The sequence below is a fragment of the Barbus barbus genome (genome assembly GCF_936440315.1).
Source record: "Barbus barbus genome assembly, chromosome: 12".
Lineage (NCBI taxonomy): Eukaryota > Metazoa > Chordata > Actinopteri > Cypriniformes > Cyprinidae > Barbus > Barbus barbus.
This window is the reverse complement of record NC_136740.1, coordinates 20,926,897-20,947,057: the sequence shown is the minus strand read 5'-3', so window position 1 is coordinate 20,947,057 and position 20,161 is coordinate 20,926,897. Positions and strand designations below refer to the sequence as shown.

Below are 20,161 nucleotides of genomic sequence, written 5' to 3'. Positions count from 1 at the left end.
AGTTATATTCAGTCAAATTATGCACAATACTGAAGCTATCGCACAGATATAAAAAATTTGACAAAGGTTAAATAAGCCATAGAAAAGACTGAAAACGTTAAGGGTAGAATATTTTTGATCATGTTTTATTAACAGAATTCTATATATTTTGTATAATGTTTTATTTCTTTTATAATGAAGCTGTGAAAAGAGGCTTACACTTTGTATATCCGCATCTGGAGATGTGGAATGAAATTAAATTAAATGTTTAATATAACGTTCATCATAATTGAAAATATAATTTATGTATGTAAAAACAATCAAGACGTTAATACTTTTCTAAAGATTGAGTTAATTGGTAAAAATCAAACTACACTGGAAAAAAAATAATTCATTGAATTTACAAAAAATTTTAAGGTAAGTGGTTATTTTAGCTACATTTAAATAAACAAATTTAGTTGACTAACTTCCAACTAAGTTTATTTAAATGCAGCTAAAGTGATTCAAGGTTTCACAAAGAGAACCTTATACATAAATATGTAGGTTAAGTATCTGACTAATGAAATTAAAACTATAAATCTATTGTACTCATATCTGTTTAGAAAATGGTAAATTGGTTCCACCTTATGCTATTAAATAGATTGTTCCGATAAGAAATGATGGAGGGGGAAATAACATTTTCAGTTTTTATAATTATAATTATTTCTAATTTTATCATATAGTCCAGGAAGACAAATAAGTGGTAAATTGATTGTGACTGTTATGCTTATTATGTATTATTATTATAATAATAGTTATAAAATATATATCCCCATAGGAATAGTCCCTATATCTAAATCATTATTTTTTCTGCTATTGCTATTTTGTACCTAGAAATAAAATGTGAAATAAAAATCCAATCAAATAAAATTCCATCATTATTACACCCTCAACCGACTCTCAATCAAAAAAAACAACAACAACTAATTTTTTCCAATTATGAAATTTTTCAATACAAACTAGTGCAGTTGTTACAAATAAAGAAAAATTATATTAGGCCCTAAGAGAAGTCAAACGGTCTTTTTCCGTAAATATAACCTTTCACCCAATATTTCATCCAATGGGATCAGCGGTCCAGCGGAAATGGTCACAATTTGAGAAATGATTGACAGACATTTTTAATGAATCATAAGAAGGAGAAAAAGACGAGAGGCGGGACTTCAGCAGCGAGCGGTGGGCGGAGCCTGCCGTCCATCTTTAATGTACTGGACAGAAGGGGGATTGACGAGCTGAAAACATTACCAAATTTGAAATAAGGAATTGGCGGATATTTTGGTCGTGGCTGTCACATAGAGATACTGACGAATATTACACACTTTTGAAAAAGGTATAGGACGACTGTGCATTCAATTTGAGAGTTTAAAATCCCCCAAACCTGTTGGAAAAACTATGTGTGTGTGCTAGCAGAGCGTTAGCCGTCAGCGCTGCTCGACATCACAACAACAACAGCTTAATCCATGATAACTGCAGAAATATACAGTATTCCGTCTATATATAAACTGCCAGTGTGACATATTATCAGTGCATATGAGATATGGTGATGAAATGCTGCTGATCTTACTCGTTAGCATCTTGGTGGCTAGTGCTCAGTGATCAGAGGCTGCGTAAACACACTGGTTGTGTTGGCGTTACCGTATAAGTGAAATAAACGATCAAGGCGCGCTGTCATTAAAATTCTTCATAATTTCTCATATTTAAGGGGATTGCAAAGGCGACAGTTGCGTTTATTTGGTGATCTGGAAAGAACTCGAGTTAAATATAACTAAGTTATTAACCGTTTTCTTTGCTCAGACAAATAAAGTAACCTTAATCGAGCAGGGTGTTTGATATCAGCCTTTTCTATTGAGATGAGATCTGTCTGTCAACAGCAGTAGAAACACTTACCATCTGCCTCACACTGAATACTGTGCGAGTTAACAGTCTCTCTGATGTGCTTGCAGTGACAGAAGGTATGAAGACAGTATCATAGCGAAGCCATGGCTGATAAGAGAAAACTACAAGGTAAGATATTATGATATAGAAAATGTTATCTTCGCTGCTCTCCCCTGCCGCAATTGCTTGTACACAGTAGTTTCTGTGCAGAGGTTTTCTGAATCATTATATGATCTTATGACTTGTGCATAATCATATGCTTTACACAACCAGGTGAAATAGATCGATGTTTGAAAAAAGTCGCTGAAGGCGTCGAACAGTTTGAAGACATTTGGAAAAAGGTGGGACGTTAACACCTCAAGAACCAATGCATGGTGCAAATAGGAACTAAATAAATCGTGCACTGTTGTTAGATGTTGTATTTTAATAAGCTATTTCATTCTCAGCTTCACAATGCAGCCAATGCCAATCAGAAGGAAAAATATGAGGCTGATCTCAAGAAAGAAATTAAAAAGCTCCAGGTAAGGATGTGCTGATTTGACGTTTAGCTTATTTAAAGGCTTATTGCAGTTGTGGGAACATGGATAAGTGGAATAATACAAGCACAGAAGCATTTCTTGCTGTTGGACTTGGTATTTGCACTCTCGGTACACTTCTTGGGCAATCAGTTTAGAGGAACGAAACTAGCTGTTGCATAGAATTAATTATTGTACACTTTTTTTTTTTTTTTTTTTTTTTTTTTTTAAGAACCATGGGAAAAATATGTGTTCTCAATCAGTATAATTGTTCTCACCTGTTATTCTTCTTAGCGGCTACGAGACCAGATTAAGACATGGGTGGCATCCAATGAGATCAAAGACAAACGGCAGCTAGTGGAGAACCGGAAGCTTATTGAAACGGTACCATTCCTTAAGGCTATTTTACTTCAACACTCATGTCAGTTTGCAAAATTCTTTTGTACTTTTGCTAGAAATATCAGTGCATTGGCAAAACGTTTACATTTTGCCTCATGAATTCTTAGATGCGCTTCCCACGCTTGATCTGTCAAGCTTGTACCCCTTAACCTGAATCTTTGTCACTTTCTCCTCAGCAAATGGAGCGATTTAAGGTGGTTGAAAGAGAAACCAAGACAAAGGCCTACTCTAAAGAGGGGCTGGGCTTGGCTCAGAAAGTAGACCCAGCACAGAAAGAGAAGGAGGAAATGGAACAGTGGCTCACGGTACAAGAGGGCTCATGGATAACAGTGGGGGGTAGAAAAACTTTGAACAGGATACAAATAGTGCAGTAATGACATGATTTCTCTCTCTTGCAGAACACAATAGACACTTTGAACATGCAGGTGGACCAGTTTGAAAGTGAAGTTGAGTCCCTCTCTGTCCAAACACGGAAAAAGAAAGGAGACAAGGAGGTCAAAATTTCACTTTTTCCATTTCTCCCTCCTTTCGTTCCACCACTTTCCTGTTTTTTTATAAATTAGGTCTTTTTTTTAAGTCCTCCTTTTTTATGCTTGCACTATTATGTGAACGCTCACTGTTAGAAACCTCAACTTGTTTTCATTCCATTCTGATCTACAGAAAGGTGTTTATTGTGTTTGTCTTCAGAAGCAGGATCGGATTGAAGAACTAAAGAGGTTAATCGAAAGACACCGGTACCACATTCTTATGTTAGAGACCATCTTGAGGATGTTGGATAACGATTCGATCCAGGTCGATGCTATCCATAAGATCAAAGATGATGTGGAGTATTACATTGACTCTTCGCAAGACCCAGACTTTGAAGAGAATGAGTTCCTCTACGATGATCTGGACTTGGAGGAAATACGTAAGTCCGTGTGTTTGGGATGAATGTTGTTGTTGACGTATATTGTCAAGATAGGTGACATTTATAAATACCTCTTTCTCACTAGCGACAACTTTGATGGCGACGTCTCCTCAGGGCCAAATTGAAGATGAGATGTTCCTTCAGTCCTGCAGCACACCGACCTCCACCACTTCCTCTTCCCCCATCCCTCCATCTCCTGCCACAGGCACAACGGTAATCCACTTTCTTTCATTCTTCCTCTTGTCTCAGTCTAGTCTGCAGAGCATCTCCATCATTTATAATCACTCAGATACTCAAATCATGCTCTTCTCTGGTCTTTTATTGACTTTTAGTCACAGAATTGATTGTCTTACTATATGTTATGTGTGACTATGTATTGCTCAGGAGATTTCTGAGGATAAGAGAGGTCGATCGACAGACAGTGAAGTCAGTCAGGTGAGACCTCATTACCAGTTATAGGTTTATACACTCACATTGTTGTTTTTAACTTGTATGGCTTTATTACAGTGCAGAAGCACTATAAAAGTACTTGTATGGCTTCAGTAGACTTGATATAATATGCAGTGATGCACACAAGTTGTATGGATCACTTTTATGTTGCTTTTGTGTCTCTTTTGAAGCTTGAAATGTCTATTATAATTATGTGGAGCAGAATAACCAGCACAATCTTCTGAATTTATACTTTGTGTTGACAGAAATGTGATTTTTAAAGGGATTGTTCACCCAAAAATGACATGTATTCTTAATGAAAAGTGATATTTGTGTTTCTAACCTCATGGCTTTCTTGCTCCGATCAGTCTCCTGTGAAGAACGGGAACCCATCTCTTTCATCCTTCTCCTCATCCGCCTCCTCAGGCTCCTCCTCCTCCTCCTCCTCGCTGGTTTCTATGGCTACTGTTGTCGGTGGCTGCACAGCGGTCTCTGGGGGCAGCAGCAACCTGCTGGGAAGCTTTAGCAGCGCAGTGCAGCAGCATGCTCCTCAGTCTCAACAGCAAGCACAGGTCAAACTCTCCTCGACATCCGTTCCCTCCAACAACACACCTAGTCCACCTAGCCACCCCACGCTTCCTGTCTCCACTACTTCCTCTCTGCCTAGTTCCAGCACACCTGGCCCAGTTACTTCCAATTCCCAGTCCCAGGCTTCATCTGTTCCTGGGGTTGAGGGCTCTAGACTGGGTTTGGGTTTGGGCCTGGGGAAAGGGGGCGTGACGGTGACCAGCAGCAGTAGTGGGGCTCAGATGTCAGGTCTGGGCTTGACCGACTTGTCCAGTTCTCTCAACACCATGGCAGGGCTTCTCTCAGGCTCTACCCCTGCCCCCTACGCCCAGGCGGCTGCAGGCGGAACAACAGGTAGTGTCTCCAGTGGTCCGGTGGGGAGTGGCAGTATAAGTTCTGGCATATCTTTACCGAGTGCAGGTGCAGGGGGAGCAAACACAGGCGCGACCAGTAATGGTACGGGTACAGGGGTTGGTATGGGCTTGCTAGGGTCCAGTTCGAGTCACAGTGCCCTAGCCGGAGGAATTCTAAACTTGGTACAGGGGCAGATGGCTCTCCAGGGGTCTGCACAGATACCTGTAAGCCATGTAGTCACAACACCTGGAGGAGGAACTGGAGAGAGCGGATTGGGGGGAAATGGAAGCAGTTCTGTGGCGAGTGCAGGAGTGGGGACGAACGTAGCGCCTGCAAGACCCCCTAGCGGCCTCAAACAAAATGGAGCAACCAGTGAGTCTGGCCGTTAATTATTCACTGTATTTACAAATTTCACATTTTTATTTTTGATTTTATGTGTAGGAATAAATGTTTAGCTGGAGATAATGGCTGTATTTTCCAGCTGTCTCCTTCATCTCTTAATTATTATTATAAATCTTGTTTTTCAATATTTATGTTTTTAAGGTTTCTTATATGGTTATTGTTGTTGTTGTTATTATTATTATTATTATTATTTGAACTATATTTTGATATTTAAATTTTAATTGTTTTTTTGTTGTTCTTTTTAATCGCTTTTTAATTGTTGTTATTTTTAGCATTTTATTTATATGAATAATAATTATTAGTAGTAATTCATCTTTACATTTTTATTTAATTTTTTTAAATGTATGACCATTTTAAATTATTGCTTTTGCATAAATATTATTTTTGTAGTTTTTTTTATAACAATTATTACTAATACTGTTGTGTTGTTATTTATCTTTTTGATGTTTTATTTTATCTCTTTCAATATTTAAAAAAATAAAAATGTATTCTTATTTTTCTCCATACAGGTTACAGTGCTGTGGTTGCGGACACCACACCAGACTCCTTGCTCAGCAGTGCCAGCCAATCACAAAACAGCCATTCCTCATCCTCAAGCTCATCAACCAGTCAAACGTGAGTATCTGCATTCTTTGAGTTGTAGCTAATCTAATAGTAATATGATTGATTAATTGTCGCCGTCTTTCTCTCTCCAAACTTCCTCTGTATTGTAGTCTGGATAATGGCCCCAGTTTATTGAGTTCTATCACTCTGCCCCCCTCCTCCCCATCACCTGCTTTCACTGACAGCACACCTGGTGGTGGGAGTCTGCTAAATGGCCCACACTCCTACACACTCAACACAGAAGCCATCAAGGTGTGTTTTTCATCCTGGCTAGACTAGATTCAGTTTGCCAGTGGCACAGAATTCACACACAAATTTCTCAAGTCACTCCCATCGAATACAATGAAATCGGTTTCCTGTAGATTTAAATTGTGCTGTTTCTTATGTAATTCCATTTGATCTCTTGCAGGCTCCTGAACCACCAAGCTCTTTGAAAGCTATGGCAGAACGGGCGGCACTGGGATTGACACTGGATGGAGAGATTTCATCACTACACCTACCAGATCGAGGTACCTTACATGCTGACCTGTTTAATACAGAGTTCACTGAACTAATCATGGGAAATAGTAGTTAAAACAGCTCATTTCAGCACCTATTTAACTGACATGCATGGTTGTTTGTAGTGCAGTCAACTGTCACGCCTCAGTATCCTTCAAGCTTATGATTAAAATGACTCAACCACACGCAGCACACCCTGTCTAACAGCTAGACTGCAGTTTGGTGTGCCAGATTAGATGTTACATAAGGTACAGAGCTGGTATAATCATCACAAACATTAAAAATTTCTTTCTTTTAAATCTGTTCTCAGCCCCACCTGGACCCACAACGGCTCCTCAGCCTGCTGTTTCAGAGGTCAACCTTCCGCCATCTTTAGGGGCGTGTCCGTTAGGCCCCACCCCTCTCACTAAAGAGCAGCTTTACCAACAGGCAATGCAGGAGTCAGCATGGACACACATGCCCCACCCGTCCGATTCAGAGAGAATCAGGTACACAATATGCTCTCTAGTCTAAACGCAGATTAAAACAAGACATTCAAAAGCAAGCAGCTGACCCCCAAGCTGAAGATGTGGGCCTAATATGACGCAAGTCTGTTTTTTTTTTGGTCCGGTTTTAGGCAGTACCTGATGAGAAACCCCTGTCCTACACCGCCATTCCACCACCAGGTGCCCCCACATCATTCAGACTCTATAGAGTTCTACCAGAGATTGTCCACTGAAACGCTCTTCTTCATTTTCTACTACCTGGAGGTCTGTGTTTGTTGCTTTTAAATAAGCCCATCTGTTGGGTGTTGCAGTCTTCCAACTTTTTCTCTTGGTTGGCATTTTGTCTCAGGGCACAAAGGCACAGTACCTGTCGGCTAAAGCACTGAAGAAGCAATCGTGGCGGTTCCACACCAAATACATGATGTGGTTCCAACGACACGAGGAGCCCAAGACCATCACTGATGAGTTTGAACAGGTACAAACCCAGCACTGTTCTCATGCTCACTGCTGAAAATAAAAATGGTAAACTGAGTTTCATTTTCTAATTTTTTATGTAGAGCCATAACAATACTAGTTAAAAGTAGTCAATAATAAAAGTAGTCAGTTGTTAATAAATAAATGTGTGTATATTACAAAAATTAAGACTACAAGTTTTGATGAATTTTTATTATGCTGAATTTAAAAAGTTCACATTTCATAACTTTTTATAAGTATTACTTAAGTTCACATTTTAACTCTGTTTCATATGCTACCATTCAAAATTGTGACATTTCTGAAAGAAGTCTCTTATGTGGACCAAGAGTGCATTTATTTGATGATAAAAATACAACAAGACTAATATTGTAAAATATTATACAGTTTACCGTTTTATGTTTTAAAATGTAATTCACTACTTTGGCAAAGCTGAATTTTCAGTAACCAGTCTTCAGTATGCTGCTCAAGAAACATTTCTTATGTTGAAAACAGTTGTTGTTTTAGCAATATCTTTGATAATTTTGTTTAAGCAACTTTAATAAATTAAAAGTTACAAGAGCAGTATTTATTTGCAATATAAATCTTTTACTGTCACTTTTGATCAAGTTAATGAATCCTTGCTAAATAAAAGTAATTTCTTAATGTATTTCTATAATTTTTCGACAGTTTAAAAATATAAATATAATACAAATAAACGTGTGTATGTACATAATATACAATAAAACTACGTTGCATTTTAAGAACAATAGTTTATGAGATGTAATGCATTAATAATAATATGCTTGAAATTGCTTTTCTTTTTCTGTCTGTAGGGCACTTACATTTACTTTGACTATGAAAAGTGGGGCCAGAGAAAAAAGGAAGGATTTACGTTTGAGTACAGATACCTGGAGGACAGAGACCTGCAGTGACTGACGGAGGAAGAGACGGGGAGAGAGAGCGATCGCTACGACAGAGAAAACGCTGCTGTTGACATTCCGAGATGAACTCCATGTCGTGGTTAAAGTTGGATGTGATGTTGGCCTTTTTCTTTAAAAGAGAGAGAGAGTGAGAGAGAGCTGGGGGTCGAGTGCCTGTTTACATGCAAACATTTGAACCTCCTTCAACATTGAGTCTGTATCCCCTTCATTTCTGTTCTAACTGAAAACCCCATCTAGTCAAATGACAGAAATTAAAGGAAACAATTTGGTTCGGCCACAAACAAAACATTTTGCTCGTAGTTTGTGTTTGGTGGAGTGCTGCATTAGCGAGTCTTATCCTCTTAGATGACATATACTGACTATGATGTACCGGCACTGTGCGAGATCCCAAGTCTAATGCATTGATTGGTTGTCCTTAGTTCATCGAGTCCCTCTGGGAGTGTTTAGGCACTGTGACTTTGCCTTGCGAGATAACGTGTCGACCATTAAATTGCTATGCAATTGAATTCCTCTCGACCTCCCTACCTTTATCATGACCTAAATGTGGTTTTGCTACACCACAAAAAAAGTTGGCGTTGATGGGGTAATGTTCTGTAGCATCTATCTTACATATGTTCACAAGCAAGGTGGGTTGAAGTTGTCAGCCTTCGAAGTGGCGTGTGATTATGTCTGTTAAACATGGCATGAGTGATCTCCCTTCAAAAATATCTAATAAAAAGACAAAGATTAAAATATGTACAAGTTAAAACCCTTATTTTTCTTTCTTTCAGTGTCCTTTAGGTTGTCCATGGCTGAATATTTTTGTTGTGTGGAAGTTTGCATGTAAAGTACAACAAAAGCCTTCCCCGAACTTTCCTCAGTTATTTTAGACGTCACATCTCAAAATGATTCTCACATTCTCTGCTGGACAGTTTCCTTAAATAAAAACAAAATATCATTGTTCTGTTACTCCATTTATTAGGCAAAGCTTTTCCAAACACCCCACATTGTGACACGATCCCATGTGAGTTTCCATTCATTTGAGTTTCCATTCATTTCAGTTTCCTCTATTGTTTGGGGAGAACGACGGACTCGACCAACACACAAAATTATATAAATGTGATGGGACAAAGTATTTTTGATGCACATGGCAGCTGATTGCATTTGTCTATTTCTCTCCAGTAATAAACACCATCATCCTTGCCTTTTTTGACATGGACAGGACAGCTTGCGATTGTGATGTCGCTTCGTAGGTTGAGAGGAAACAAAAAACAGAGTTGTAAAATTTCAATAAAATACTTTTGTGATGCAATGTCAGTGTTCTTGTTGTCTCCATATACTAGACCATATATACAGTGTGTGTGTGTGTGTGTATACATATATGTGACCCTGGACCACAAAACCAGTCTTAAGTCGCTGGGGTGTATTTGTAGCAATAGCCAAAAATACACTGAATGGGACAAAATTATTGATTTTTCTTTTATGCCAAAAATCATTAGGATGTTAAGTAAAGATCATGTTCTATGAATATATTTTTGTAAATTTCCTACCATAAATATATTAAAACTTAATTTTTGATTAGTAATATGCATTGCTAAGGACTTCATTTGGACAGATTTAAAGATTCCAGATTTTCAAATAGTTGTATCTCAGCCAAATATGGCCTATCATAAACTATTTATTCAGCTTTCAGATGATGTATAAATCTCAATTTCAGAAAATTGACCGTTATGACTGGTTTTGTGGTCCAGGGTCACATACATAAAACCAATACAAATGACAAAATACAATTGCAACCAGACTTTAAGCAAACAATTGTCTAACTTTTCATTACCCCATTTACTGCACACCTTCTTACCAAATAATACGTTTCATATTTTATCATGTGAGAATGCTGTACAAACATTACCAGAGGCAAGAGTCAAACATACTATTTAGTCAGCATACTACTGACATATAATAATAGACTATTCTGCAATTGACTAACAAGAGGTGTATAATAAGCATATTAAAACGATCATGTTTTGATCATTATTTTTATTTTTAAATTAGTGGTGTACCACTTTCAGTCAACTTATCTGTAATGTACTTCTAGTAAAAAAAAAAATATATATATATATATGGTGATCCTTGGTCATCATGTAAGAGCTGACGCTGTGAAAATGTCACATAATTCAATAAAATGTATTACATAACCATGAAATATGGCATAACAGGATTGACAGGATAAAAGTGACTTTAAAATACATATAAACATTTTGTTGCTTAAAACTCCTTTGTACAAAAATGTATTGCCACAATCCATCCTACAATAAAAAGAGTGGAAAGCAATACTGGTGACAACCAGAAAATAATTTGAACATTCAAAATGAATTTCACAAACCTTTTTGACATTTAGCCTTTAATTCCGCATATGAAGTTTTAAGATATTTAATTCATAACAGCATTTCAAAATAGTGATAACAGTGCGTCTCTGATAGGAGGACAGTCAGTGAATGAAAGGCTTGTATATTCAGAAACATTTCATGCAAACATGCCTACCAATCTAAACTAAATTAAATCTATGGGAGCCATTTCAGTCCATTTTGAGTGTAACATTAGTCTCCTTAGGGACAAAAAATGCATCACACATGAAAAAGGACTGGAGACAATGTGTACAACTAGATAAGCAACTTTATTCAATCAAAGTAATGTCCAAAGTAGTTGAAATTGAAAAAAAACAACTTGCATTTACCGTTCTTTGTTATACATACAGACAACACACAATTACTTAGTATACATTTAAAAAGATAAAAATGAAAAACCAAAATCTTGAATATGTTGCTCTCCCTCTTCATCTCCTCAGAACAGAAAGAGAATCTCCAGGCATGTGTCCTTGTGCTGTCCTCATAATATTACCATTCCCACACAAGTCTGTCTGAGTGGGTGTGTGACAGAGTATAAATTAACAGTTGAAGTGTGAATCCGACCATGGCTGTCAGTGTATATGGTTTCCTTCGTCTGACACACCGCCTCACACTTTATCATCCTTCTCGCGCTTGACCTTGAGGAACTCGGCCATGTTGGAGAAATATTTCTGATTGGCTTCAGCCACCTTCTTCTCTGCAGCCTGTGGGTTTACAATCTCCAGTCCCTGACAGAGAGCAGACAGTGTACAGACTGTTAACTTACAAAATCAAACACAGCTGTCTGTCAGTGTTTTAGTAAGGGAACCAAACAAAGCAATTGCACTTGAATGTGCGAAAACAATTTGAACGTGAAGGCTGCAACATATGCACCCTAGAGGCAGGAAAAAACAGCAAAAATAATCAATTTTAAATAAGAGTTTGTGTACCTGTAAAGGAGTGAAAGCCACGCTGGAGCTGGTTCCAGATGATCGGTCTCTGACAGTGGACTTGCCACCATACGTCATGCTCTGCTTCTGCAGTGTCCGCTGCAATAACAAAACATTCATGAGTCCATATGGAAATGCTCATTAAATACCAACGAACCATTAATTATATTATCCAAATCTACACTACCGTTAAAAAGTTTAGGGTCAGTTTTTAAAGAATTGTTTGGGGGGTTTTTTAAACGGAAAAGTTTTATTTCAAATTAATTATGTTCCTGTTTAGTTTCCATTCAAAGAATACAAAAAAAAAAGCAACAAGGTTTCCAGAAATCAGCATATTAGAATGATTTCATATTAGAAAATTCAGCTTTACCATCACAGGAATAAATTACATTTTCTATAACAAAATAGAAAGCAGTTATTTTTATTATTTTAAGTTTTAAGTTATTTTAAGTTATAATATTCCAGAATTTTACTGTTGAATGGTATTGTATAAATAAGACATTTAACTTAGAATAAACTAAATTTTCTCTTACAATTCTGTAACTAATGCTATTGTAAGCTAGTATACCTGTAAGGATTTGGATATTCTGGCCTTGGTGGAGTCGTTGACCTGAGCTTGTCTGACCCTGCCGCTGCCAGACTTTCCCAGCTGACCGAGACTGAAGCCCAGATCCTCCTGATAAGCATCATCTTCAATCTTACAAGGAGAAAGACAGAACGTTTATAATCCAAAGAATTTTACAACAAAGCATGCTAATGGAGCAATACTGACAGAGGTCTACTAACCTCTGCAAATGTCATTCTGTTGGCATGTTTCCTGATTTCTGTCAGACCCAGCCTCTCTTTCATCTTACGATACCTGAGAGAAAAAAGGCAGGTTCATGCAATGTAAAAAAAAAGTTTAGAAGAAAATACTATTTCAGTCTTTCCACTTCAAAATGTCATGTTTATTCGTGTTTAATTCAGTGTTTCACTTGACAATTCTTTGTGAAATTTACTACCAATTTCTGAGTGAAAATTGTTTCTACTGTTTCTATATTTTTGTTTTTATTTTTTTAGGTAATACTTATTAAAAAATAAAAAATAATATTGTGTACTTTTCCCCTTCCAAATTTATTTTGCTTCATTTGCAAGAAAAACATCCCAATGCAAAAACTGAAATAACAATTATGAAATATTGTCAAGTAGTCTTAAGAATGAATAATGTAATGCAAGCAAAACATATTTTTGTACTTCCCTTTTTTTATTTTTGCTTGTCAAGAATAGTTAATGATTTTTTTCCCCAGTTTCTTTTAGATTAAATATAAAATGTAGTTCTCTCACAAACACCATGTTAACAGCATATTTAAGAATAAATGAACATAATACAACATAAAACGATACAATATATAATTTAAAAAACAAATGCACTTCACCTTTCAATTTTTCTCAAACCCTTTGAAAAACTTTCTTTTACACAAAATATTATGAAATGATTCATGGAATGAAAGTTCTTGGCATGCTTCATTAGATTCATAAGGACACCATCATTCCCACCCCTTTTGACCCTCACCTTCTTCCTCCTCTCTTCTTCCTCTGTCCATCTAGGGGAGCTGGAAGAGGCTTCACCTGCTTGACTGGTGGGGGCTCCTGCCATTTATCAAACTTTCGCTCAATCTCTTCCTTCAAGTCATAGCCAACCTGTGTATAAACAAATAAACAAGTTAATCAAGACATAGTAGCATAGCACTTCTAAAGATTTTTAGCAGCAAATACGGTCTCGCTTTAATTATCATATGAAGTGAGTAAACTCTAAACTGAACAGTGTAGACCATGATGACACTGCTGACCTTGCCAACCGCGCTCTCATGAAAACTGTCCACACGGGCAGCCAGAGTGCATTTAGCTGCAACCAGACGAGCTGCTTTTCTCCTCAGATCCTGGAAACAAAGAAAAATTGATGATATTCTGAATAAAAATGATCAAATACAAGCAATGAAAAGTAAGCAAAAGCAAAAAGGTTGATGCTCACTGGAGGTAGAGACTGCACTACGTCACAGTGGTAGATGTAGCCTGTGTGGGGCAACAGGGATGTGCTGCTGAATCCAGACAGTGTCCTCCGCTGAGATCCCAGCAACATCAGATTACACGCAGGCATCTTGGACAGGTTAGTCAGACCACCAGCAACACCTGAAATCAAGGTTATGTTGTCATTGGAAGGGATTTTTACAGTAGGACCACATCTTATTGTGATCAAGTAGGCCTATAAGTCAATATTTCCCCCCAATATTTTTTTTTTACCTTTTGTGTCCCAAAGAAGAAAGTCATGTGGGTTTGGAACATGTAAATAACGGAATTGTAATTTTTGGGTAACTAACGATCCTTTTAATTCAGCAGTATTTCTCTCACCCATAATTTTGGCAGCAGTTGAAGCTCCAACAATAATTGAAAGATTTGGAGCAATAAAAGACATCCTGGATTCCACATATTCATAGATCCTGTGCTTTGATTGGTTGAGCTCAAGGGCCATGTCACATGCCTCCTCCAATCGCTGAAGTTCATCATCACCAAGCATTGTTCTGCAAAAATACAGTCATTTAATAAAAAATAGCTAAATTTCAGTGCAGTTGGAAAGTTTGGGGCTGGTAAGAGTTTTTGAAATATTTCTCTGATCCTCTCCTAGGTTGCATTTATTTGATCAAAACTATAGTAATATTGTGAAATAATTTTCTATTTGAAAATATTTAAAAATGGAATTTATTCTTGTGATAGCAAGGCTCAATTTTCAGCTGTCTTCAGCGTCCCATGATCCTTGAGAAATAATTCTAATATTCTGATTTGTTGTTTACAGGTACATCTCAAAAAACTAGAATACCATGAAAAAGGTCAATATTTTTTGTCACTCATTTGAGAAAGTGAAACCCATATATAATATATAGATTCATTACACAGAGTGAAATATTTCAAGCCTTTATTTCTTGAAATTTTGATGATTATAGCTTACAGATAATGAAAACCCAAAATTCAGTGTCTCAGAAAATTAGAATATTACATAAGATCAATACAAAAAATATATTTTAAAAAGAAATGTCAGGCTTCTGAAAAGTATGTTCATTTACTGTATATGTACTCAATACTTGGTTGGGCCTCCTTTTGCATGAATTACTGCATCAATGCGGCGTGGCATGGAGGCAATCAGCCTGTGGCACTGCTCAGGTGTAACGGAAGCCCAGGTTGCTTTGATAGCAGCCTTCAGGTCATCTGCATTGTTGGGTCTGGTGTCTCTCATCTTCCTCTTGACAATACCCCATAGATTCTCTACGGGGTTCAGGTCAGGCGAGTTTGCTGGCCAATCAAGCACAGTAACACCATGGTCACGGAATCAGCTTTTGGTACCTTTGGCAGTGCGGGCAGGTGCCATATCCTGCTGGAAAATGAAATCAGCATCTCCATAAAGCTTGTCAGCAGAAGGAAGCATGAAGTGCTCTAAAATTTCCTGGTAGATGGCTGCGTTGACTGTGGACTTCAGAAAACACAGTGGACCAACACCAGCAGATGACATGGCAGCCCAAATCATCACTGACTGTGGAAACTTCACACTGGACTTCAAGCAACATGGATTCTGTGCCTCTCCACTCTTCCTCCAGACTCTGGGACCTTGATTTCCAAATGAAATGCAAAATTTACTTTCATCTGAAAAGAGGACTTTGGACCACTGGGCAACAGTCCAGTTCTTTTTCTCCACAGTCCAGGTAAGACGCTTCTGACGTTTTCTCTGGTTCAGAAGTGGCTTGGTAGCCCTTTTCCTGAAGACGTCTGAGCGTGGTGACTCTTGATGCACTGACTCCAGCTTCAGTCCACTCCTTGTGAAGCTCTCCCAAGTGTTTGAATCAGCTTTGCTTGACAGTATTCTCAAGCTTGTGGTCATCCTTGTTGCTTGTGCACCTTTTCCTACCCAAATTCTTCCTTCCAGTCAACTTTGCATTTAATATGCTTTGATACAGCACTCTGTAAACATGCACACCTTTCAGTAACGACCCTCTGTGACTTACCCTCTTTGTGGAGAGTGTCAATGTTCGTCTTCTGGATCATTGCCAAGTCAGCAGTCTTCTCCATTATTGTGGTTTCAAAGAACAAGAGATACCCGAAATTTATACTGTAGGGATGGTCATTAATTGAAACTCATATGTAAATATTCTAATATTTAGATATACAAATTTTTGACTTTCATGAGCTGTAAGCTTTAATCAAAATAAAAAAAAAGTAAACTTTTGAAATGTTTTAATTTACATGTAATGAATCTAAAATATATGAAAGTTTCACTTTTTGAAATGTTACAAGAAAAAATGAACTTATTCACGATATTCTAATTTTTTTAGATGCACCTGTAAATAACATCATGTTGAAAACAGTTGTGCTGTTTAAGTGAAGTGAAGTGACCCATACTTGGAATTCGTGCTCTGCATTTAATCCATCCAACATGCACACACACACCGTGAACACACACCCGGAGCAGTGGGCAGCCATTTATGCTGCGGCGCCCGGGGAGCAGTTGGGGGTTCGGTGCCTTGCTCAAGGGCACCTCAGTCGTGGTATTGAGGGTGGAGAGAGTGCTGGACATTCACTCCCCCTACCTACAATCCCTGCCGGCCTGAGACTCGAACCCGCAACCTTTGGATTACGAGTCCGACTCTCTAACCATTAGGCCACGACTTCCTTTTAATATGGTTCATTTTTTCTTTTATGATTCTTTGATGGATAGAAAGTTCGAAAACAGCATTTATTTGCATTTGAATCTTTTGGAACAATGTAAAAGTCCTCACAGTAACTTTTGATCAACTGAATATATTCTTGTTGAATAAAACTCATTTCAAAAACAAAAATCCTACTGGCTCCAAACAGAAGCGTTTATTAAAAAACAAGGTTCTCTTCCTGTAATCATACCAAATATATCTGCTCACTCACCCTTGTGTGGTTGAGGCTGTAACACTGACCACCATGATAGTAGCATTAGTCAGGATCTGCTGGAGGGTCTCATTATTTTTGCATTTCTCTAGACTGTTGCCCAGCTCCTGAAGACACACAAACAGATTATTGTAGATAAAACACACATGAGAATTTATGTTTAAGCTTCATTAACACAAAACTGATTAGAGGATGTAAATCATGTGACACCAAAATTTTGCATGAATAGGATCAGTGGTGTAGTGGAGGGTATACGCAGGTATACGCGTATACCCACTTCTTTATCAGTTGGCTTTGCGTATACCCACTTCTAAATCCCGTCTGATGCGCAACATTCAGTATAGTGTCCTGACTCCTGCATTAACCAAAATCATGACAGTCCACCACACGAATAGCTAATCCAGTCGCATGTGAATAAATGCTAATATTCTCTAAAAACACCTAGTAAAGACGGTCAGGACCGTGGCGCCGCGGTTTGCTTTGAAATATGGTTGCGCCCGCCCCCCGCACCCGCTCCCGAGAGAATGCCGACAGAGACAGAAATGCTGCCTGTTCATGCGCGAGAGGTCCGCAGAGTGGTAAAATAATAATTAATTATTGACTAATTTGAATCGGTACATTATAACGAAAACAATATCTTAAAATGAAAAGAAGGTTTTAACGATCAGAAATTCCTTAAACTGATGATCTCCTGTTAACGTTTCAGTCAATGATCTAGTATACGAATGGATTCAAACAGTAAGTTCAAAACAGCTCTAATACAGAGAAAATCTACTGAAAGTAGCCTAAAACAACGCGCCAGGTGAGGCTCGCGCAGCCGGTAGGAGAGAATATTGTTCAGAAATCAAAACAAATTAACATAACTGCACAAAGATGAAACATACTGCGGTAAAAAGACAGTTTTTTTATGTATAACATATGATGCCTAATTAAGCAACACGAGAGTTAATTTTTCCCCCTGAAAACCAATACAATTGCAAATTTGGCATTGATTTTATGCAAGAGTTCAAATGAGTAGTTAACGTTAAGTGCTGTATAATTTATTTTAGACAGTCAATGTTGACCATTTCTACTCGATTTGGTTAACCTAACAAAAAAAAAAAAAGTTCCAAACAAAGATCACAGCAGAACAGTTGCGCATCTCAGAGCAACACACTTTACTGAATTAATCATTTGAGTCATTGATTCAATAAACCATTCATAGAGGCACTTGCTTCATTCTTGAATGAATTAGTCATCTGATCAAATCATTTGAATAAATAACTCAATGGCTCACTTGCTGCCACCTACTGGCGGTTTACTTTTATATTTAAAAGTAGCTTACTGTATTTTCCCCAACATATTTGTATATTAAAAAAAATAATTTTAAAACACATAGCATTATTTATGCAGTTGTAATTTTGGAAAAAGCATTCATGTTACATTTCAGTATCATTAAACTGTGTAAATTCAAATAAATGCTATTGACTTCTGCTTCTTCCATTTTATTCGTGTCGTATTATATTAACTGGATTTTTTTATGAAACAAAGGTTGATGACACATTTAATAAGAATAAGAAAAAAAACTGCCCCATATAAAACCTTTATATATGTTGCTGATGTTTTTTGGCTAGTAGAAGTTGTTAATGGCCGGTAACTTAAAAATGTATTTGCAAAATATGGTGAGTGAAAAAGTTAATTTCAAACCCTGTTGCAGACCCCTGGTATAGTAGCATGTACAGGCAAGTCAAGGCAACAGGTTTAGTTGGCGTTTCCTTGGGGGATGGGAGAGTATACCCACTTCTTCAGGCACCACTACACCACTGAATAGGATGCTCAAAAATGATCAGCCCATCAAATATGCTTTTTCATACCTTAACAGTTCTGATATAGTCTAGTGCATTTGGCACCAAAGACTCCAGCTCAGGAAACCTTTTGGAGTATTTGTCACGAACAAACTTGTGAATGATATCTGAGGAGGAAATAAAAAGGAATTTATGTTATGGTGCTTGATAAGTGATACAAATATTGAAATTTGACTATAAAAATTTTGCATAATATAAAATTTATATTAAACTCACTAAGTTCATTGTCAATTTCTACTGTGAGATTGTTGGCGGCGACAATGAGTCTGTACTCTGGGTCTGCTTCAACAGGTCCAGACACTGAAGAAAGAGGAAAAATGTGTTAAACATGGAAAATTTGTCATTACCAGAATGTTCGTAAAGGAGATGGATGTTACTGACCTTCTGAATTTTTGCGTTGATTTTCAACATAATGACCGATTTTATCCATGATTTCAGCAAACTGTACGAAGTCGAGATGTTTGCAATAAGTTAGTGTAACGTTTCAGAGAGACGGTAAGTTACTTATATGAATCCATTTAGAGATAAACGTCAAATGAATGAAGTTAAAAACTCACTGGCTTGCTGTGTCTTAGTTTTGCTATGGATGTGACACTCTCGGTCCCACTGTAATCCACCTCCATCTCCTCCGGTATGTCCTCCAGACCCCCATCGGCTTGATTCTCCCCGGGTTCCCCATCACTCTCACCGCCTTCTCCACTGGGATACAGTCCGTCCTCTTCTTCTCCTGCCTCCTCCAAGTCGGCAAGCAATTCGTCTGCCAGAGACATCTGCAAACAGAGCGAGAAAACAAACGCGAAATAGATCAAAACATCGTTTATTTGCTCAACGAGGTTTTTAAAATAGCCCTTCGAGTAGTTAAATGAGCTTAAACTTACATTTCCGTAGCGCCTCTTTTCTTCTCACTTCAATAGAAGATACCAATATCAGCCAACATGCAACTAAATACTAAAGCACAGCACCGAACAACGCACTGAAGTCGCAAGTTAATTGCGTCACATGTTTTACAGCAAAGGCTTCTGGGAAATGTGTTCAGGAACGAGTGCATGAAAAAACGAGATGGGTATAAACGGAGGTCGGAGCCAGCGCAAGTATAGGTCTCTGCAGCAAAGTAATGGGAGTTACCAGATCGGGGCGTTTTTAGACCATGTGTCCTGATTGGCTGACGTCATAGTGATGGTAGGTTTAGGGGTGGGGTTAGGTAAGGGGGATCATTTTGTTTGTATGATTGAGAAACTCCCAGCAGTTTGAAAACACCCACAAATTCAGAAACGCCCTCTTTTACTCTGCAGAGACCTCAATCTCGGGCCAGCCGCAGGTGGGTGGGACTTAAGCTGCAAGTGGGCTGTACAAACCAACAGAAGATTTTGATTGGTTTGCTTAATGTGTGGGTTGTAGTATCTGTTCACACTCCTGGTAGCGGTAGTGTGCAAATCTTTTTGCGATCCGTCAAATAAACGAAGAAGATGACTTTCAGCGGTGGCACGGTGGATGAGTGGAAGAGGTAAGCGTGATGTACTTTTTTTTTGTTTTGTTTTGTAAAAAGTATTACAAGCTGTGAAAAGTGTATTTTCTTGGTGGCTTTTGTACAACGTTTTCTTAATACCACACACAGCT

General features: G+C 37.9%; 2 protein-coding genes across 3 annotated transcripts; one reads left to right on the top strand and one right to left on the bottom strand.

Moving 5' to 3' along the window:
* The first annotated feature begins 1,193 nt into the window (after window positions 1-1,193).
* Window positions 1,194-9,738, top strand: LOC306878258 (CCR4-NOT transcription complex subunit 3-like). 2 transcript variants are annotated; one of them, XM_079430492.1, is made up of 18 exons: window positions 1,194-1,345; window positions 1,959-2,019; window positions 2,164-2,231; window positions 2,337-2,411; window positions 2,700-2,789; window positions 2,981-3,109; window positions 3,203-3,298; window positions 3,498-3,711; window positions 3,797-3,924; window positions 4,096-4,146; window positions 4,509-5,433; window positions 5,973-6,078; window positions 6,177-6,318; window positions 6,476-6,575; window positions 6,875-7,052; window positions 7,181-7,313; window positions 7,399-7,524; window positions 8,336-9,732. In XM_079430492.1, the coding sequence occupies exons 2-18, from the start codon at window positions 1,995-1,997 to the stop codon at window positions 8,432-8,434; spliced, it is 2,685 nt and encodes an 894-aa protein (XP_079286618.1). In that variant the 5' UTR covers window positions 1,194-1,345; window positions 1,959-1,994; the 3' UTR covers window positions 8,435-9,732. The 2 variants fall into 2 exon arrangements, with proteins under 2 accessions (XP_079286618.1, XP_079286617.1); XM_079430491.1 differs by having other exon boundaries at window positions 1,205-1,345; window positions 3,492-3,711; window positions 8,336-9,738.
* A 1,339-nt stretch (window positions 9,739-11,077) lies between these two features.
* Window positions 11,078-19,663, bottom strand: LOC306878259 (U4/U6 small nuclear ribonucleoprotein Prp31-like). Its single transcript, XM_079430493.1, has 14 exons — window positions 19,423-19,663; window positions 19,102-19,314; window positions 18,926-18,986; window positions 18,761-18,844; window positions 18,554-18,651; window positions 16,701-16,807; window positions 14,145-14,314; window positions 13,768-13,925; window positions 13,586-13,675; window positions 13,309-13,436; window positions 12,543-12,615; window positions 12,325-12,453; window positions 11,757-11,855; window positions 11,078-11,555 (listed from the first exon to the last, which is right to left on the bottom strand). Exons 2-14 carry the CDS (start codon window positions 19,312-19,314, stop codon window positions 11,436-11,438), a joined length of 1,530 nt encoding a protein of 509 aa, XP_079286619.1. The 5' UTR covers window positions 19,423-19,663; the 3' UTR covers window positions 11,078-11,435.
* Between the last annotated feature and the right edge of the window lie 498 nt (window positions 19,664-20,161).

Coding starts and splice junctions, on each gene's coding strand:
- LOC306878258 (XM_079430491.1), top strand. CDS start 1,995: ATGGCTGATAAGAGAAAACTACAAG. Junction 2,020..2,163: donor TGATAAGAGAAAACTACAAG/GTAAGATATTAT, acceptor TTACACAACCAG/GTGAAATAGATCGATGTTTG. Junction 6,319..6,475: donor TCAACACAGAAGCCATCAAG/GTGTGTTTTTCA, acceptor GATCTCTTGCAG/GCTCCTGAACCACCAAGCTC.
- LOC306878259 (XM_079430493.1), bottom strand. CDS start 19,314: ATGTCTCTGGCAGACGAATTGCTTGCCGACTTGGAGGAGGCAGGAGAA. Junction 13,437..13,585: donor ATGAGAGCGCGGTTGGCAAG/GTCAGCAGTGTC, acceptor GTTTATACACAG/GTTGGCTATGACTTGAAGGA. Junction 11,556..11,756: donor TGGCTTTCACTCCTTTACAG/GTACACAAACTC, acceptor GCTCTCTGTCAG/GGACTGGAGATTGTAAACCC.